A 21,466-nucleotide genomic window follows, 5' to 3' on the forward strand; every position below is an offset into this window, starting at 1 on the left:
TAAATTACGGAAGATGGTGTCTTCTGCGGCTTGAAAGTTGTCTCGTGCAGACAGGTCGACGGAACATCATACCAATTCTTTTGTGGTCTTAACAGGATAGCGCCTTCAGAGGGTCTTATTGTTTAATCTTTTCACATCGCCAGTTTGACACAGAGGGCTTCAGGAAGTTGAAACAGGCCGGAGATTGTGACTGGGCCATAAAAAGAAGACTAGCTGTGAGAAAGCGCTTCATAACTTCCCTGGGGGGAAATACCATATGCCTCAGTGTCCAAGGTAACGAGCACTCAGAGATGCCTTTCACATCCTGTGTGTCTTTCCCAGTCTCTAGCTTCCGTTTAATTCCGTTTGCCCGCAAACTGCATCGACTGAACGTTTGGCTAAACACAAGGGCATCGTTCACCTGTCTGTGTGCCTAAAGATAGAAAACTGATTACAATACTAGAGAACGTTCAAATGGTTGCTGCTATGGTGGATGAGTCATTCGGCTTGTACGCGATTGGGCGATGGTTTAGCGGAGAAAAAAGCACGGGGGACTGTCAGTCAATTACAGGCATCTTCTCCCCTATTCACGCGTTTCTCAGCATGCGCAGTACGGGAGAGCAACTCATTCATAAAAAAGGGAAAGTTCATTCATGAAAATTGCGACAGCGCGCGCTCTGTCGCTGTAGCATCGCGGCGCAAACAGGACCTTGACTCACTTACACACGCGCACGCATTCTGCCGAGGAAGAGCTTTTAGTGAGTGTCGGGACCTCTCTTTGCTATGGTGGCGTTGTCTGTGAGCGGTAGACTAACCCGTCAGGGTACTACAGACTACAGGATAACATTACCATCCTGGATATGACTCTGCCCCATGGAGGTAAGTGAAATCAGTTTAAAAGTACTACTTTATTGCATTAATAGATCATACAGAGTAGGCTATACTCTGAGATACATGCTTGCAAATTAGTATGTTAACACTAACATTATGTGTTTGGGCAACCTTTACTGTCTTTTGGATATGTGGATCAAAGGGCAGAGGCCAGTAGCTGTCTGTTAAAGACGGGTGAGAATAATATTTTGTGGCTCTGCAATGTCTATTAGCAAGACGGTTCACCCAAGCGTGACCTGGCAGGGCAGAGCAGAGCACACGCATTCCCAGACGCTACTGATAGTTCTATGTGTGCCACTGCTTCCTCCCTCTGTGTGCAGGTCGTATAGCTCTTGGCGAGCGTGCAAGTGTTTGTTCAACTTCGACAGCTCCCTCCCTCTGCCCTCTGTGGCTATGAAAGAGTCCAGCTTGCCCAAAGTCTGTGCAAACGCTGGTCTCTTCGCACAGAGAGGCATGCTGTACCGATCCAAGTACAGCCGCCTCCGCAACGACTCGGTCACCTCGCTGGAGGACAGCCCTCAGACCAGTGGCGGACCCCTGAAGGTCGGAGCCAAGGCCCCTCCCTGTGTGGCCCCCAACCAGCCCGGCAGCCTGGCCCTCCTGGAGCCCGCGGCGTCCCCTCCCCAGGAGGGGGGCCCGTCCACCCTGTGCGCCTTCATCCCTCGGATGGCCAACATAAAGATCTCCAGTCCGGCCTCACTGCTGGGGCTGCGGAGGCTAAGCCCCCGGAGCCAGCCTGCACCTGTGTCCAACTGCTGTCCTGGCACCACCGGTCAGCACGGGGCGTCCTGTCCCTTGGCATGCAACCCAGTGTGTGTGTCATCTCCCCGCAAGACCAATATGGAGATCGACTGGTGTAGACTGGATCAACCAGGCTGCGGAGTATCTTTTAAGATCAAGGTATGAGTCTGAAATCACCTTCTGCTTGAAGTGGGATATTGTGGGATAGTGTGTTGCTGATAAAGGAGCTCTTTTGCTGAATGAGTACAGATAAGATCTGTTGGTGATTGATACCTAATGGACAGCAATAGAGAGCTATACACATCTTATCAAATCTGATTTACCTCATTACAGTTATAATGAATTTGGTGGCTGTTGGAGCTAAATGAGAGGAAGTGTTTTGTCACCTCCAAAAATATTGAATATGCCCAAAATGGACCAAACTTTCACCACTAGGAAATTAAAATATACAAGGGCATATTCACCTCCTCCAGTTTTGAGTCTGTGATTGGTAGAGTGGTTGTGAGATGCTTGAAGTTTTGGCTATTTTTACCGTTGTGGTTGTGGTTGAAGACAGGATGATTTAACACTAATTATATGTCACCCCCCTCCCCCCCATGCTAAACAATATACCTCATGCATAAACATTTTTAACACGACACTACACAAGACTTCAGTCGGTCAATCATCCTTAATCTTGCCCTGTATTCTTCACTGACCACAAACCCTGAGGTGATGGTAAATGGGAAGGATGGGTTATTAGGTATACAGCATTCTATACAGGTAGAACAACTGTCAAATTTCATTAATACGATGATGGCACAGAGACAAGATTAATGTGCCATTAATGTGGTCATTGGTTGCGGTTGTGGTCATCAAACCATATACATCTCGGTGGAGAATGCACCATTGGCCACTTTTCATGGGTCCATAAACTGTCTTCGGTGAGAGCTCAGCTACCTAACTGGCTGCGGGAAATACAGTCACTAGCAAGAGGACGTCCAGAGTCGTTTGTGTTTTTAACCAATCATCCTTTGATATGGGCTCTGGTGACTGAAGACAACTGAAGTTGCCGGGTGTAGAGCCTGTGACAGCTGCTGTGCCTTTATTTTGCTGTAGGAGGAAACAGGGAGTGTTTGATGCCACATGCCCCGTATTTGCTGTAGGAGGAAACAGGGAGTGTTTGATGCCACATGCCCCGTATGACGCTATATAGGTGCTTTATGCAATCCCTCCCTACGGGCATAAGCTTATATAATCTCTCTGTATGCTAGAGCCCATTCCTATGCCTTCATCGCCTCTGCTGCTCAGCTTTGAACTTCAATAAGCAAATTACAAACACACGCATACATTAGACACATAAAACACACTTAGCATATGTTGTCTTACACATGCATACTATACACATGTGCACTTACACAAAGATACGTAACGACAGCACATACACGGGCATATCAGCTTATGCTTGCCCTTGGAAGTTGAGCTGACCCCTGAACTAGCATAAGTCAGATGAGCCCTTTCTCCTCAGCTGTAGCAACAGAGCGCCTGCCTGCCTGGCTGGCTGCTGAGAAGCGGTGCGAGAGGAGAGGAGAGGAGAGGAGAGGAAGAGAAGCACCTGGGAGATGAATGAGTGTGCGCACACACACAGCACACCCCCACAATCACACACCCACCCATCCCCTCCCCTCCCTCACAGACGCGCAGTGCTTCCTGTACTCGCAGGAATGACTCATCCTCTCTCCCTCTCCCTCTCTTGCTCTCTCTCTCTCTCTCACTCCATCTCTCTTCCTCTATTTCCCATTGGATGGGGGCTTCATCGATGGGAAGCACAGAGGCAGGGATGTGAATTCAAACATGTTGCATTGGATGGCTAGGCAGTCGGGAACAGCTGGGCAAGGTGCTTTATGTTGGTCAGGAGACAGAGCTGCAGCTTCCCTTGTTATCCCAACTTCTTTCTGCTTTCACCTCAGGCTGTTGTAATAACCTGTGTGATCATCCAGCTCATGATATCATGCGTCATATTGTTTGATGTCATAGTTTTTGCACATCTGCTATCAAGTCATGACTGTCACTCCCTACTACCTCTGGCTGGGGGAGGATGTTGTCTAAATGTTGGTGGGGGCAGGGATGTATATACACAAATAGTTGTGTATGTGATTGCTTAGATATTGGTAACTGATTGTAACACAATTAAAATGTATTTGAAAATGAGGCACCAGGCACTGATTTCATTAACAAATGATACCATGTCTATGAGTAATCCCTGTAGCTTTAGCATTGCAGAAAATGTGAAGAAAATCAGACAAGGAAAAGCAACAGAAGGGAATAAAGGAAATGTTCCTTAATTTGACCAGGAAGTGTGACTGGGGTGTTTGACCATTAAGCCCCACAAATGTTTTTTTGCTGGACTTCAAAGAGAATAAGAGAGAGGGGAGTGTCAGGCTCGAAGGACCACACTGACAGGCGTGCGCACTGCCGGCTGGTGCCTCATTGATTTCCTTTGGCCTCCTTGCTCTGGAGCACGGAAGCAGTGGTGGACTTACTCATCCTGGCGTAAGCCTGGCCGGGTGAGTCACCTGCCCCTGTACAGGCTGGGCCCAAGCAGCGCTGCTGCTGCTGCTTCTGGAGGAATAGAAACACGTCTGTGCATCCTGTCTGCCTGCTGGACTCGGCAGGCAGATTACGCCTCTTATGGGAACTGAGTGCTAGCCCTCTCCCACTATACCTCATACACAGCCCCCGCACACACACAAATTTGCATTCAAACACATATACATTTTACATGGTCTCACACCAAGGGGAGCATCAAAGCCATTCATATATGCCACTATATATGTATACTATAGGCTGACAATACGTGCTGTTGTCGTTCACAGTGATTTAACATCAAAACACACTTCAGACCTGTGGTTGATCAGAGTCTCTTTGATCGTCAGATTGTGTCATCCACGGTTTGGTGTTGACACATGAAGGATAATTTCTCCTCTTTGCATATGAATACATTTAACACAGAATATATCACATTAAAGCATTGTGACGTCTGTTTCGCAATGAAGTACATAATCTATTCCCTTAATGTGATATTGGGCAGCCATGGACATGGATACTTATTAATCCCTGTGAAATTAACTGTCAGGAAATGCTGACGGTTCAGCTCCCTCTTCATCAGCTGTCGAGCTGCCTAAGGGTGATCAAGGTGAAAGTGCCGGACAGATATATGTCCACGCTGTGTCCCGAAATGCTCTTCCTCTCAGTCACACTGTGTGTTCTTGTGTTTTTTTCCTGCAGTACATGGGCTGTTTGGAGGTGATCCAGTCAATGAGGGCCCTGGATTTCGAGACAAGAACGCAAGTCACACGGTAAGAGTCTCACTGCTGTTATTAGCCATTCTGGCTGACTGCAATTCAGCCGCATAAGCACTGGGACAGGCTGTCCTCTTTGTGTTGTCTGTTTTTGATTGTGTGTGTGTGTGTGTGTGTGTGTGTGTGTGTGTGTTTGTGTTGTCTGTTTTTGATTGTGTGTGTGTGTGTGTGTGATTGTGAGGAAAGGGGAGTGTTGAGATGAAAGTTAAAGCTATTAGTTGAAGCACAGTGAGGGCTGTGTTAGGATGGACATTACCCAAGCCATTAGTGGCTTAACTCGTTAATTCACGTTGATGCCACCAATATGCTGTGTGTGGCTTTTGCCCTGTCCAAGTTCATAGAAAGAGGTATTTGTGCTTGTTTGGGAAATGTTTTGCCATCAAAGACACTTAAACTTCTAGCCTACTAGACTGTTGATACAAAAAGAACAAAAGTGCAATCCACTCAATGCAGGATATGTCCTACGCTGTCTGGCCTCTGTGTTTTGATTTCAACCAAATAACACTAAGAGAGAGTCTTGGTCTTAGTCTAACAGAACAGCCTGTGTTCATGCGATTGCTGCTGCGCAAAGAATGATGTGCTAGAAAATTCAATTTGGGCAAATTTCCTCCTAATGATGTCTTGAATTTAAAGAGGTTGAGAGATAGTCCATCAATTGTAATTTGTTTTCAGGAGAAAAATACTTACTTTGTCACTGCCACGACCAAAGGGAAACTGGGTGGTGCTTTTTTTTTTGCTTGCAGTGTATTCCTTTTTAAAGCGGGGGCCATAGATGGCCAGCTAACTGAGGCTTCTGTGTAGCGCTTGATTCATTTTCATTAATCTATTAGTTCTTAGGGGGGGGAAGACAGGGGTGTATTCTTTACCTTCTATGTGCTCGGGTAAATCTAATATTTCCGATCCGGCACACTGATGGTCTGTCTGGTCCAGCCTTGTGGTTCCTGTCCCATGGTCTCCCTGGAGGCAAACGCTGGAGTGGACAGCGTCGTGACTGGGAGAGAGGACCGCAGCCCGCCCAGACCTCGGCTCGTGCGGCCAAGACAGGCGTGGGAGTCGCTCGGCCTCTTGCGCTGATCAGAGGATGTTAGCGGGGCTTTGGGCTGGACGTGACCCCTCTGCCCTGAGTGGGCGAGTCCCTGGCACAGAAACTCAGTCGGCCATTGATTTGTTTTCTCCTCTCCCCTGCTGCCCCACTGCTCAAAGGCCCTACGCCCTGATGCTCATATGTGCTCTCTCTCTCTCTCTCTCTCCTTCTGTGTGTTTTATCACCAGATCACAAGCTTCATGCATATGTATAGACAGGAGGCCTATTCTAACTCCCGAAACGCAGCTTGTTCCGTTTGTCAGTTGTCAAATTTTTTTTTTATTACACTCTTGAATTCTATTACGTACACACTGAAATCAAATAGGCACCGGAAATATTGGATTTGAATATTTAGTTTTGGAGTTGGTTCTCATGCACAGTTTGTTAAGGGATTTTTATTTGCTGAGATTTATATTCCTATTATTCCGATTATTTTTCATTCCAATTATTTTTTTATAGACAGATGGCTTCTTCCCACATGAGTTAAGCACAGACACTTGGTTAACATGGTTAACCACGCAAATGTGGTTGCGACGCAGACATGATAATGGTTCCTGTCACCCAACTAAAGAGATTATGTTTTAGTCTCAGATGGGTAGCGCATCCCACGGCGGTCCTCTGAGCATGGAGTCTGCTCCCTGTCCACCCCCATAGGGCTCCGTCATCCTCACCTAGCAGTGTGCCATAAATCTCCGTATAATAACTTCAATTTGGCCTTCCTGTCTGACTCATCATGCGTGCTGTGCACAAGAGCAATTAGGGAGGACTGTCTTTTATGTGTCACTGCGGCTTTAATCAATGAAAACATCGCTTGTAGACAGCAAAGTCTCTGACAACAATGTTTTTATACACGGATGAAATGTGATTCCTGTGAATGAATTGAGAATGACTCTCGCTGGGCCGTTTGTGAGCTCTGTGTACAGTATGAATGGTGTGTGTGTGTGTGTGTGTGTGTGTGTGTGTGTGTGTGTGTGTGTGTGTGTGTGTGTGTGTGTGTGTGTGTGTGTGTGTGTGTGTGTGTGTGTGTGTGTGTGTGTGTGTGTGTGTGTGTGTGTGTGTGTGTGTGTGTGTGTGTGTATGTGTGCGCCCGCATGTGTGTGCGCGCGTGTGTGTGTGTGCGGATGGCGGCGGCAGGTGAGTGGAGTGGTGCTGGACACTGGGGCATGGGGGAAGTGTGTCATGTTTGGTGTGGAGTAGTCGGGTCACTGTGCCTCCTGTGTCCTCTCTCCTCCCAGGGAGGCTATATGTCGGCTGTGTGAAAGTGTACAAGGGGCCAAGACAGTGCTGAAGCGGCGGAAGGTATCTGTTTGCCTGTCTGTCTCGTGCTCTGCAGCAGTCAATCCTTCTGTCTATTTCCCTTATCATGCACAGATAAACCTAAACCATCTCCACAGACAGATTGTATTGATTTTTTTTTTCAAATCACATGAACTATTTCAAATATACATGCAACATGCTACATGGTTGTCTATTCCTGTTACAAATTAACTCATTTTATTCATGCTTTATGTTTGTGCATAATTATATTGTAATTGCTTTATATTTTATTTAAGCCACCACGTAAAGGCCTGTCAACAATTCTGGGCAAGAGCAACCTGCAGTTTTCTGGAACAAACCTCAAGCTGAGCATCACAATGAACAGTTTAAAATTAATCACTCTTGATTCCCTTCAGGTAAGAACCATGAGGAACAGTATGTTATAGTTACCAGTTACCAGAGTGAAACAGTCCCCTTAGCTATAAGACTAATGTACTGTATTATGTTTTATAATTATGGACATACATTAATAGCAATTATATTGATGTATATCATTCCTTATACACACCATGTAATGACATTGTAATGACATATACAGTAGGACTTTGTAAAAAGCAAGTCAAAAGTAGAACGCCGTCTTTGCCTTTGTCCTCAGACTGTGGCTCAGCATCCGATGCAGTCCATTTCCTTTGCCTCCGGAGGAGACCCTGTAAGTTCCTGCCTCCTCTGCTCTGGCAATAATCATGTTTTGTCCTGCAGCAGACAGCTGACTGGACGAGGCTCTTCTCTAAGAATAAACCTGTGACTCCAGTGTTGTCAGTACAATAATCCTTGTGTTACAGTTTAGCAGCACAGTATTTTTATTTTGTTTCTGTTTTTTTTGTTTGTTGTTTGTTTGTTTTGGCATGATGTTTTTGACCATGAAGTATTCAATATTATCCAGAGAGCTCTCTGTACAAATCTTTCATGAGACTGGGAGCAATCAGAGGACATATTAGAAACCCTACCTAACTGTATTTGAACTCTCTTACTTCCGTCACTAACTGCCAGTGTACTTCATTTGGCCCTTGGGTAAAATTCTCCTTCTAAGGATGAAATCAATTGTCTTAGGACCTTTCACATTGTGCAAATCTAAGAGCAAGCTGGATTTGAGATGTTCAATAGAAACCAGATATCAACAGAGCACATTATATCAGGAGCAGTGGATGCTGGATGAATGAAGCTGGCCTCTCAGTTCTAATCACCAGCCATAAAAGCCTCCACTATAATTGTGGGATTAGACACCCATGCTGTTTGCTCTCTTTGAGACGGTGCACCCAAGTGCACGTCCCTGGCGTCTCATCTGGTCTGGTCTCGGCCACACCGCCGAGGAGTCACCCGTGCTGGGAGATACTGGGAAGTCCTTATCTGGTCATCAGCCCTTCCTGTTTCCTGCGCAGAGGGTGGCAACGCAGAGCGGCGCGGCAGGAGCGCTGGTGCCACAGCGCCTCATGAAAATATTTGTGAAAGGGCTTTTCCTGCGATAAGGCAGCCGCTCATGAAGGAGCCGCACTGGAGCATGTGATGTAATGTAGCGAGGGGAAATAGAAGCGGCTTGATAAGCGGCGGCCTGATTTAATTAACGTGACAGTCTTCCTCCCCGGTGCCCAATTCACTTCCTGGTCTCTCATCCTGTAATCAACATTCTGCTACAGTGCATGCGACACACAGACGCACACACACAGACACACACACACACACACGCATACACACACACACACACACACACACACACACACACACACACACACACACACACACACACACACGATGTACAAGGTGTAATTCGATTACTGCCATTGTAATTCCACTCTGTGTGCAGTCATAAATGTGACTAGTTTCCTGTTCTGCCACATGTGTGTAACGTTGCTGTGTAGTTAATGCCCACAGGTGAAGACACAACTGGTCTGAATGTGGGACATGATAACTGACACCTCTGTTTGTTATTATCATTTTATTATGTCTATATCATTGTTGTCTTTTGCTGAGATTTGTGTTATGATATCTAATAGGTGTGTTGCCAACATAAATGCTGTGCAGTCAGTGATTTGAATATGTAACCATCAGCTATTCATGTTTGTTTTTCTTCAGGAGACTGCAGATTATGTTGCCTATGTTGCCAAAGATTCTGTCAATGAAAGAGGTAGGTTTTTAGTGTGTTCATGTTGACTTGCCATTTGGGTATTGTATTACTCAAATATGAAATATAAGTGTGATTCATATCTTCATCAGTATCTAACAGCATACACACTCATTTTGTCAGCTTGTCACATATTGGAGTGTCCAGAGGGCCTGGCGCAAGAGGTGATCAACACGATCGGACAGGCGTTTGAAAAGCGTTTCCAGCAGTTTCTTAGCAGTCCACCGTCACACACAGTGGCTAAGGAAAGGTCAGTTAATTTCGAAGAGTGTCGCTCTGATTCCTTGGCTCCGTCCTGATTATTTCACCTTTATGACATCACACACAGACGCAACCAAAGTGAGTCAGCTCCATCAACCCCTCCCCCACCCCACTGCTCCACCCAATCCCTCACTGGCATATCGTACCCACCCACCACCACCACAACTCCATTGATCAAAGTGGGAAACATGCAGCTCAGATTATGATTAATGACCATGCGATCTGTAGCAATCCATCATGCAATCATTTGTAACAGATCCAGCATGGCACTACTCATAGGACATGAGTAGAATAAGACAGCTCAGTGTAATGTGTTCTCCATGGGGTTGAGTCATTGCACAGTTCTCTTATATATTTGTTTGGTCTTTTCATCTGTATTGTGTGATTTGAATAGTATGTAATAAGTTATGTGAAACGTTAAATCTACACTGTAGTCATGACAATGTTGTATCATTTATAGAAATTGCCATTCATCCAAACAGCACTGATTCAGCGAATGTCTGGGTTGTCATGTAATTATGTTTTCATTTAGATGGCCTATATTCTGTAGATGCTGCAGATTCACTGCAGCAGATAAGCATTTTTTTAAAATATGTTTTGTTTGAGATGCTGGTGGAGCCATGTAGACAAAAGCTGGAAGTCAGGATGTTATCTAAATGAAGCACTATACGCTCGCGTGGTGAAATCCATTTGGTTTAAAGCCATTTAATCTATGATGTATTGTCTCTTTCCCTCCTATTGTACTCTGTCCACTGTAACTTTACAGTGTTGTAGATCTAATATGTATCTGATCATCATCAGTCATGCTGGTTTGTTTGTTTGTTTGTTTGTTTGTTTGTATGTTTGTCTGTATGTATTTATTTATGTCATTGTTACAGAGTGAATGCAGAGGAGTCCCACCGCAGCCTTGTGCTGGTCAGAAGCCTCAGCCCAGAGTGCTTAGGCTCCCGGGGAGGCCACAACTACTACAACGAGGTCCTGGGCAAGGCGGCGCCGCTGGGGGGTCTGCAGGACCCATGCGTGGAGCTGGCCGAGTTGCGGGAGGAAGACAAGGGCCGAGGAAGGGTGAGGAAGGCTCGCCCACCGCCTGATGCACAGCACAGATCTCGTCAGCAGCGCCGGAGCTGCCACTTCCTGCGTGACTCATCCTCTGTTGTTTTGTGTTGGCTTGCAGACAGGCTCCCCGCCGCTCAGCGCGCTCTATGAGAACTGCCCGCTCCCGCACAGGCAGCTGCTGCCATCTGCAGGTGAGGGAGGAGAAGTCATGCTCCTGCTAGTGGAGAAAATGAAAAAAGTCTAAATGTAAAAAATAAAGAAAAGAGAGCTGAGAAATATTTAAAGTCTTGTCTTTTGGAGTCACACACCCTACCATAATTTTCATATGATGCAATAAAGCATTATTTTCATGAGTGAAACTATTTTAACTATTTACTTAAAATAATTCATACTATAATCAGGCACTTTCTACATTACCATTTGCAGTTTCTCATACCTATCTCACTCTTTTGTTCCTTGAGAAAAGCACTCCCATAAATATGACATGTTCTTGCGCATGTGATGTGACTCAGAGCCGCTCGAACAGACGGGGAGTGAGACGGAGGTGGAGGATGGCCCGCTAGCGGAAGCGCCACCGCTGCCAAGCGCGCCCGTGCCTGTTCCCGTGCCCGCCCACCATCACCACCCCCAGCAGCAGCAGCAGCCCTTGGCCGGAGAGGGCTGGTACCACGGCAGGCTGAGCCGGCGGGAGGCCGAGAGCCGGCTGGCCCGCAGCGGCGACTTCCTGGTGCGGGAGAGCTGCTCGGCGCCGGGCCAGTATGTGCTGAGTGGGCTGCAGGGAGACGCCGCCAAGCACCTGCTGCTCATGGACCCGGAGGGAACGGTGGGTAGGCCGCCCCGCCGCCGCTTATTTACTACACACGACACCGCGCGCCACCCAGGCCGCCATCTGGCCCTCGGTGAATAATGCATTGTCATCTCACAGCACCACCAGGATCTGCCTTTATTATGGCTCCTTTGCATTCATTACAAGCTGCCTTTTAGTTAGTGTTCTTTTACGTTATTATTATCTTAGTAGCCTAAAGGAAAGTGTTACATTTACATACAAGGTGTTACATTTGTGAACATTTTTTTCTGCCTGGCTTTCTAGGTGAGGACGAAGGATAACGTATTCCAAAGTGTTGGACATCTCATTCGTCATCACATGGACAATCAGCAGCCAATTGTGTCCTCTGGAAGCGAGTTATGTTTGAAGCAGCCTGTTCTGCTGAAGCAGTAGCCAGACCGGCGTTAGGAACTCTGTGCCCGTACATCTCTTTCTGCACTTTCTGTGGACCTCCTTCCACCTGCATGCCATTATAGTGAATACAGTGAACAGCTACTTTGGTCACCATTCATGGACTTACTCCATGGATTTTAGCCACAAAAGAGACTCTTTTAGCTTATACAGGTGTCTGAAAGCACAAATATATACAATATAAGTAGAGCAAGAGGTTGCCTGCTGTGTTTTGTTAAAAATATTTTCTTTGTGTTGTTTCTTTGATATGGTGCCTTGTTGGAGTTATCAGACATATGATTGAGAATTTTGTAAACTAGATTTTTGTACTTTGTATTTTGATACATGTCACATTTCAGAAATGTGGTTGTCTTTAAAATTAACCAGAGCTGATATATCTGTCTCTTTCATATCATGAAGGTGAAAGAGCTTGATATGTTTCATTTTGATTAAACTATACTACACTTTAATACACAGTTCAACCCTGAAATATGCAAAACATAATCAATACGTTGTTTATACATTGGGGCTTTAAAAAGATTCAGGAGATGCATGAATAAGGTACTAGGGTAGAGCTTGTCAGTGGCCTAAATGTGTTTAGCAGCATAAAAACAGTCTGAGCTCGGTAAAACTTGGTTTTACAATTCATTACAACGGAATTCATAGCAAATGCAAACTAACAAATCGTGGAGCAACCAGTGTTTCAGTATAGTTACATTAATCTTAAAGGAACAAGGTTTTCCAAACATCTAATAAAAATGAAAATTTGTATGAAATGTTTGGAAAACCTTGTTCCTTTAAGATGAATGTTTTTAAATGATATAAAATGTTGTGTAAAAAACATATAGTGTAAGAGTTTTAACTGATATACCTTTTATACTAAGTTAAGATAATTAGGCTCCTCAAAACTAGGCATCATAGAATCATAGAAATGAAAATAAGAATTTCACTCTGCATTGTAAATGTATTTCTCCTTTTCTTTTTAAATGTACATGTAAATATTTTAAAATGAAAATTAGTATGTTAAAATAAACTGGCTTGCTTTAGATAGTATGTTTGACGTCTTAATGTGGACACATTTTGAAATGTTTGTATTGTATGAGTTCAGCCACAAGATGACACTATAGCGTTAAACTAGTAAAAGGCTGACTTAGAAAAATCTTGGTTGAGTGGTAAACTCAAGCAATCACAAAAGATATGTCCTAATACTCACCTCCAGATTACTGTCAAAATGCACAACACATTTGGGATCGATTATCACCATGTCTGGGATGCACAGCATTTCCCATTAGACCCAAACTCACCAGAGTCACCACCAACACTCACCAAAAAGCTTGATTTATCTCTTATTTATTTCTCTATAGAGAAGAACACTGTCGCTGTGTCCAAATTTGCAGTGAGTGTGTGACTCTCTAAACTGCTTGAGAGCTGGAGGCCCGTCGGGTCCTGGCCAGGCCATCTGTGGCAGGGGTGACAGAGGGGGGTGATTGCCATTTGAGGACTCTGGGTGTGGAGCGCTGGGGCCTTGCGAGGGCTGTTTCCATGATGAGCCAAAGGAGGGTCCTGGCGGAGTGATGTCAGTCCTCCGGGTGAACCAGCAGGGGAAATTCCATCAAGCCTCGCAGCGCTGACCTCCGACTACACCCTTCAGCGTCTGAAGCCCGGCTCTCACATGGAGGTTGAGGGCCATCTGCGAGGTCTAAACTAGGGATACACATTGGATTATGTATGTAAAGGTATTAATGTGCTGAAGTATAATGCAGTGTGAAAGCACAAATGGAACCAAACTTGGGTGAACTCTCATATACGGTAGATTCATGCACTAGCTCCTTAGGAGTGGCCAGAGGTTGAGTGTTGTTCCAAAATGAACCTCTTGTCTTTTGATATGATTTTGTAGGCCTCTGACCAAGCATGTTTTTAAGGGACTTGCCCTCTCCAATACGGTTCAACCGTGCACACTGAACAACTCAAAGCGTTCCAGTGATGCACCATTAGGAACACCAACCTAATGTCCAAGCTGACGTCACCCGTGTGAGGACAGAGACTGAGATGAAACCATACCTTCTCATGTCCAGTGCGTCCAGTGGCCGCGCCTGTCACATCCCATTACTCAGAGCCCAGGCTGAGCTCATGGGAAGGCCTGTCTGCAGCAGCCAGAGGAGAAAAAAGACAGAAAGAAAACATGAGTGACCCTTCCAAATGAAATGAAATGTGAAATGATATATGTTGTCTTCCAGGATGGGCGAGGCTGACACATTGTAATGTATTTTGTTTTCATGTGTTTTTATAACCAAGTGTATGTCTTGAACACATTCTCATTTGTTGCCTTTCCTTGTGATCATAAAAAACTACCTTTTTTTAGTTGATGAGCTCATAAGGAAAGTAATAAGACTACATATGTACAAAGAGTGCTTTGCTTTGTCCATGTAATTTTCCTTCTATTATATGAAAAGTTGTTTGGTGTATTATCAGTGTAGCCTATCTCAGTATAAGAGTGACACTTTCAGCCATCCAGAGATTACAGTTAGCTCTTAAGCTGTTTAGACTAGAATACCTGTATATCTCATTTGTTTTTTATGCTCTTTTGTTGGGGCAGGCAGACAGAGACCAGTTTCCTCATTGGACCTGCACTTCAGCTGAGAGAGGTTCTGCTGGGGCCTCAAGCCCTGATGGTGATCCAAGATTTGCCCTTAATGACTTCAGTCTAATGTCTACCAGTTGATCCACAATTTCTTTAAATTGCACCTCTGATTGGTGGCCTGCTTTTAAGGGCACAGTATACATCTGTCTTGTTTTTCAGACAGCCTAAAAGGACCAGGAACATAGAGACCTATTTGAAGCTATAGTGTTTAGCATGTAGGCCTACTACAACACTCATCAACTGTTTTGGGGGAGATGTATGGCTTTTTAAAACAGCAATGCACACAAATGAGAGAGCTAAATAACCATCCAGAATCGAAAAGAGTGTCCAGCCCTCATAGACTTTGTCTTCTTTCTGAGGTAATTATTGCTATCATTCATGCTGAAAGCATGGCTCAGGCGCTTGATTGTTTCTCTAGCTCTCTCATTTGTGGGCTGTGGCCATTTCACACTGATGTACATTAGCACAGCCCTGACTGTCAGTACATATTTCTTCTCCTGGCATCTGTTTGGTGTATGCTCTAACACAACCCACTGGTCTGTCTGTGGTGCTCGCAGCTCAGCCTCTGGATGGTGTTTCTTCGAGTCTGTTATTATGTTGCTACCGGTGTCACGCCCAGAATGCATAGAGAGGCTTGCATGGGATTTACAACTCATTTCGGGCTTTGACAGTAAAGAGCTCTACATCACTGTCATAGATGCTAACTGGCCCTCATGTTGTGGCTATCAAACATGGCGCTGTAGAAAACCTCATTGTCGCGAGGCTTAAATGCGTGCAAGGAGGTTGCTTTAGCACTGTCTGTAAGAGCATTTGGAGCAAGATATGGATTGTGACAGCAGCACTTCAGTCCGCAGCATGTTTCTTGTAGCCCAAATTCCTGGGTAAAATATCTAGTGCACTTGAATGTCTGCCACGGACAGAGAATGAGGGAGCAAAGCACATTTTTGCAGGCTTTTCCATTTATTTCTTTTTTAACATTTCATCAAAGCAACAAGCATATAATCCAATGTCATGAAAAACCATTGGTCTTTAATTGTTTTTTTTTTATCAGTCAGCATGGTTCTTCAGGTTATTGAACATATTTGGAGATATTTTTCTCTTGTTTCACCCTATAATTTCTTTTATTTGAGTAAAAGGAGTTCTATCCATTTCTCCGGTCTCTGGATGTCCATAAAGATAACTTCTTTTATTGTTTGTGACAGGATCTGTGTGCTTGTGGAGATATGATGTGTGCTTGCTGATATGAATGCCAAGTCACACTCATCCCAGTGCATTGGTTCCCCCTTGTGGCATGTTTATAGGATTAGTGTCAGTTTGGGGCACTTTTTTGTTTAATGTTGATTCAAATGGCCCCCAAATGGCGTATTGTTTAGATGAAAACAGAATGTGTCATGCTAGTAGGCCTACCAGTTGATGATGACATACATGTACAACCATTCAAAAACAAACCTTGATTGCAGCCTGTGGTCGAGTGGGGTATCCCTACGTGTTTTATTGTTGTATAAAACAAATAGATTGTTTAACACAGCACAAATAAACCCATTTTCATGCGAGCTTTGGGACAGCTATCACTCCAGCGAAGATCCTGCGCTGGTCCAATGCTTGACATACTGCTAAAAGTATGTTGTTGACAGTTGAGGCTGTGGCGCTCGCATCCCAACGGAAAGATGCATTTGGAGGGGTCCTGGTCACATAAATCTCAATGCCTTTGCTCTGTGAGCCTGTTTTGTCAGATTGAGGTCAAAAAAGACTGAGGAACGCTAAGGACTCGGGGCGAAAACAAGTCTCCTGCAGCTGTAAACACAGCATTGCTCCCTCTCCCAGATTTGCACTCCTTGCGGGGACAGACTCTCCTGGTGAAACACTAACTGAGACACTATTGGCCTAAAAACAGAAAGTGTACAATTCCTGAAGAACTTCAAATAGGAGAGAATGCTTTGGAACATTGTATCATCGAATCATCAAAGAAAAGTAATGTCCTTAGGTACATTTGAAAGCAAGCCTGAGTGGATACCTGCTCATAAGAAGAGGAAAGGGTTTGAGTGAGCAGTCTGGGACTTCTCCTTAGCTCCCAGTCCCACCAGTGGGGTAGCATTAGGTAATACACCCATTGACTCATATCTACCTCGCCCAAGACCATTTACCCAAGAAAAATAATGACCTACTGTATGAGGTCATCTGAAACGTTGCGTGTTGCACGTGTAGCTGCTCTGTGCAACCTAATGATCTCCCCACACACACACACACTTCACAGGTCTCCCCTAAGCAGGCCTGTGATGTGAACCTGCTGCACTGCACTGAGTAATGCCTTTAAGCAGAGAGAAGTCAACATCCCACCTCAGAACTCATTGATGGCAGCCAATGAATCGCCTGTCTCCGATAAGGGAGGGGACACATACACATCATCAGGGGATGAGTCAAGGGATTGCCGTGGGGATGTTTTGAGCAGTGGCCCTTGTCGCAACAGACATCAGGCGCATCAGTGCATTGAGCAGAGACATCTTTGTGAAACAGAGTGTGGTCTATTTCTTGCTAGATCACTGTTTTCGTTTTAGGGCTTTGTTTGTTTTGGGGAGACTATGATGCACACAAACACCCCCCCCCCCCCCCCCCCCTCGTGTACTCTCAGTTTGAGGTAAGGCATGATAGATTTGGATGCATCATTTCCTGTGGGACTCAAAGTGGAAACAGATGCGGCGAAACATATCTGTGCTTCGCAGACTTCTTTGGGAGAGAAATCTTAAATAAGAGAATAATTAAAGTTCCAGTGAGGAGCAAAGTGCCTGCAGCTGAGCATACACAATTAGCTGCGTCGGCTGCGGCCATATGTTCGAAGGACAGCGAGACAGGATGGACCGCGGCCAACCCTGATACCCTCTCTCTGCCCACCTCCACCACCAGGCCAAGTGACACGTACTTCACCAGGTCTACCTACTTCTCAGCTCTCCAGCCTGCTTCCAGCATGTTCTCTCCAGCCCTTTTTCATTCCCCTCTTTTTCTCATGTTCCTGTGAGGGAAAATATCTTGGGATGAGAATCAGAGTGGACTGGCTTCCAGCATCCAGACGCCATGCTGATGAAAGGGAAGGCAGCTGGCACAAGCGAGAGTCTCCAAAACAAGCCATTGCTCCCGGTTCTATCTGATGGATTGGGGGGAGGGGGAGAAACAAACACAGGCGAGGCAGTTTTGCATGACGGAAAAGGGTCAATATCTCCATAAACAACAGCTTTTACAGGGGCATGAAATCATCTCCTTAACCCCATGTTATCAAAGTCATGCCGAGTTAATCAGAACGGGATCTGTGGGAAATAAACCATGTCTCCTTATGAAGGCCATTGGCTGCGTTTGTTTTAGTTTAGAAGTCAACAGGAAGATGTTTAGAGAGGAATCTATGAGGGAACAAATTCATTTGTGGTTGGTAATGAATGAACACTTGGTTCTTAGGTCAGTCAATGTGGATTCACTGAGGAAACCAGCTTACAGTGTGAAAAATATATACATATATATTACACATGGTTTGGGGCTTTTTACTCATTTAAAAAGACGGCATAAGGAATACTTTTGAATACACAAGCATAAGGAATACTTTTGACATGCATAAAAAGTATATTTTCCACTGAGACAGGACATACAGGAAGGCTTGATGTTTAAAATATTTTGCAAGAGCTCATACATGTTTAGAGACTAAAAGTTGAAGTGGTCAGCTTGGACCTTGGATGATGTCACGAGAAGTTTAAAACCTGTTATTCCACTGCTTGGTTGAATTTCCCATTGTCCTACGTAATTTAGAACGACCATTAACCGTATGTTATTTGCAGACCTATGAAGTAGATCCATTTCTTTTTTTCATCCATTTTTTTGGCCGTATCACACTTGTACATTAATTCGCCGAACTCGTTGTGAAGTTTAAATGAACTGTCACGTTGCATCCGAGCTGCAGACGTTCAGAACATGGCAACATTGTAGCATATGACGGAGATGGCTTTTAGCTAGATGGATGACAGCAGGCTAAGTAAAATAGCGATGTTTCAAAGCCAAAGTTCATCAGAATCTTGGGATACGCCCGCTTGACAACGGGAGAGATAGAACTAACGACTGGCATTTGGCCATAGCAACCATCCATTTAGAACTACTAACGGCAGTTTGTCCTGCAAGTTGAGAAATTAGTTGATATGTGTCGGAAGAAATTAGTTCTACAAACAAGACAGTTTTAGCGATTAAAACGTTAAAATTGTAACAGGAAATGAACACAACGCAAGTGGCAACAGTGGAATAAGCGGGATAATGGACTCCACGGTGGTCTGTTCACAGAAATTAATGCACTTACGAGGTTTACGGACCTCCGTTTCGCGTCGGAAGTGACGTAGCCTAGTTCCCGCCTTGACAAGTGACTTGACAGATTACAGATCGAATTGCCATTTGAATTTTGCAACACAAAGAGCGTGGCAGAGTGCAGTGCTATTTCTTTTCCATTTGAATAAAATGCCTCAAAACGATGGCAAAACGTTTTGCCCAAAATAATCCAAATTGTTTTCAGGCTGGCATTGTCAGTTTTGCCAAATATGTTTTCAAAATGCAATCCTACATTGCACTTTGAATATTAAATTGCAAAATGAATTGACAGTTAAATGATGAAACTGAAAATTGAAAATTGAAATGTAAAATGAATTGCCATTTGAATTTTGAGACTGAAGTACCATGGCAAAATGGAATGCAATTCAATCCATGTTTATTCTATTTTTTAACCAAAATTATTCAAATTGATTTTAGGATTGCATTGTCACCTTGCAGATTAAAATACAATTTGTTGGAAATTATTGCAAATTGCAATATTAAATTACATAATGAATTGGCAATTGCATAATGTAATGTCTTTTTGAATTGCATATTGCAGATTGCACTCTCATTTGAATTAAGCAACACATATGCTTCCATAGTTTTACAACCTCGACCGTGTATTAACTTCTGTGAACAGACCACCGTGTCGTCCATTATCCCTTACTTGCATATGACAAACTAACTATAAATTGGTCTGTTGATGTCTAAATATGTTGTAGGGACTTACTCTGGAGCTGAGGTATGTCTCTTGTTTAGATGCTTGTCGTTTGTTTGTCCTACCACCATGCACGCATCTGTCCTCTCTGAGTCACTTTGGGAACGACGTGCGGATAAACAGAGTCCCAGATTAATGAATGCCCCACAGTGTTACTCTCCCACCCCATCAATTCAATGCAGGCCACATGTGCTGGTCTGTGTAATGTGATTTTGAGTAGCAGTGCCACATCATAAATCCCTCATACTCATGGGTTTTCCGAGGCCTTGAGTGAGTCTTCTGGCTTTGACTGGGCGACATGTGACCGTGCATGTTAAACCTCCATTGTTGCGGTGATCTGGGCCTGCTGACTGGGGTGTGGAAGTCCTAACAGGGAGCCGGTGGAATTGTGCCGCCGTCGGCGTCGCTGCTGGCCAGGCGAACACTCCGAACGTGCCACTGCTGCTGGGGCCAGGGGCAGCTGGGCTGGACTGAGTTGGGCTGGGCAGGGCTGAAGTGAGCTGACGGCATTTCTGTCTGTTGTAGTGGTCTCACTCTCTCTCTCACACTCTCTTTCTCTCTTTGCACATTCTCAGACCTTTCCCACAGCGTGAGACTGACTAGAGGAAATGGCGTGTCCTCATGGCTTCAAGAACAGTATGCCCCTGAGCTTGACTCTCTCTCTCCCTCCCTCTCTCTCTCTCTCTTGCTCTCTCTCTGTCTGACTGTTTCCCTCTCCTTCTCACAATGTCTTCTACTTGTGAAACTAGGTCAGTTTCTGTGGAATGAAATTAAATCAAATTACTACTGTGAATATAATGAATTAGGTTTAATTCAAATTTTCAGAATCTGTAAATCACACGACACATTCATGTTGATTCAGAATGTTGTTTATCAGACATGACAGTCTTATCAATAGTATTGCTATTGTTTTGAGCAGCACAAAAAGATGGTTAAATGGTTAAAAGTAAACTTGTTTAACCAACATTTAAAGTCCTCCCTGTAAAATATTAATGCATGATTTGTTAATGATTTTTGAATGCATGATTTGTTAAATTGCCTGAATGTTAAATTGTAAGTCAGTGCACCTGATCACTGTTTAACATCTTTAACATCTTCAGCAACTGTCATTAACACCAAATTGTGCTCTGACTGTTTTGCATCCAACTGCAGAGTTAAAGCCTGAGAGGCGAACTGTCGTATTTCTGTGGCTCGGTGACACTCAAACCCTCTCCAGTATCTGCTAACGGCAGCACCCCGTGTTGTACCTCATCACACGCTCTAGCCCTTCTACTGTACACACAGTATGTATACATAGCATGGAGAATGCTGTGGTCAGAGTTAATAATACAATACTTCACTCTCCAGTTCAGATGCATATCAGCACAGATGTCCCCTACAAAGATGGGCTTGGTGGAGTTGGGGGTAAATGGGGAACAGAATGTTTTCCATCCCTAAGATGGTCAAATATGTGGGGAGACATGCTAACTCACACGGCATGTTGAGATAAAGTTCCTGAAGGGGAAGTTTGTGCACTTGTGTGCCCTTCAGTGTATGGGTTGCTTCCGGGAGGGAAGGGGAAAACAGTAAACAAAGAGTTTGCCTTGCAGCTGCAGACCTCAATCCAAAAAGGATTTACCTGAAATTGGAATTTAAATATCTCCAGGCATTTTTGTTAAAAGATGAGAACTTACAACTGAACAACTATGGTCCTGTCTAAGCCTATTTTGTGTGACACTCCGGCCTCATTCGCTGTGTTACATTCTGTTGTGTCTCATCCTGGGGCCT

At 44.6% G+C, this 21,466-nt stretch overlaps 1 protein-coding gene across 1 annotated transcript; it reads left to right on the plus strand.

The window, feature by feature from the left end:
- Positions 1–192: 192 nt before the first annotated feature.
- LOC143126337 (SHC-transforming protein 4-like) lies at positions 193–12,732 on the plus strand. Its single transcript, XM_076288227.1, has 12 exons — positions 193–858; positions 1,191–1,770; positions 4,879–4,949; positions 7,272–7,335; positions 7,590–7,709; positions 7,949–8,002; positions 9,424–9,475; positions 9,596–9,722; positions 10,612–10,798; positions 10,908–10,980; positions 11,302–11,612; positions 11,880–12,732. Exons 2-12 carry the CDS (start codon positions 1,264–1,266, stop codon positions 12,006–12,008), a joined length of 1,695 nt encoding a protein of 564 aa, XP_076144342.1. The 5' UTR covers positions 193–858; positions 1,191–1,263; the 3' UTR covers positions 12,009–12,732.
- The last annotated feature ends 8,734 nt before the right edge of the window (positions 12,733–21,466 follow it).

This window comes from Alosa pseudoharengus, unplaced genomic scaffold (assembly GCF_046254945.1).
Source record: "Alosa pseudoharengus isolate Yale_2024_CS ecotype anadromous, Long Island Sound unplaced genomic scaffold, YU_APseudo_1.1 YU_APseudo_1.1_scf_16, whole genome shotgun sequence".
Classification (NCBI taxonomy): Eukaryota; Metazoa; Chordata; class Actinopteri; order Clupeiformes; family Clupeidae; genus Alosa; species Alosa pseudoharengus.

Bases quoted from the DNA above. Each gene is read 5' to 3' on its own strand.
- LOC143126337 (XM_076288227.1), top strand. From the start codon at position 1,264: ATGAAAGAGTCCAGCTTGCCCAAAGTCTGTGCAAACGCTGGTCTCTTC. The intron at 9,723-10,611 runs GTCAGTTAATTT...TCATTGTTACAG, and splicing joins CACACAGTGGCTAAGGAAAG to AGTGAATGCAGAGGAGTCCC. The intron at 10,981-11,301 runs GTGAGGGAGGAG...GATGTGACTCAG, and splicing joins GCAGCTGCTGCCATCTGCAG to AGCCGCTCGAACAGACGGGG.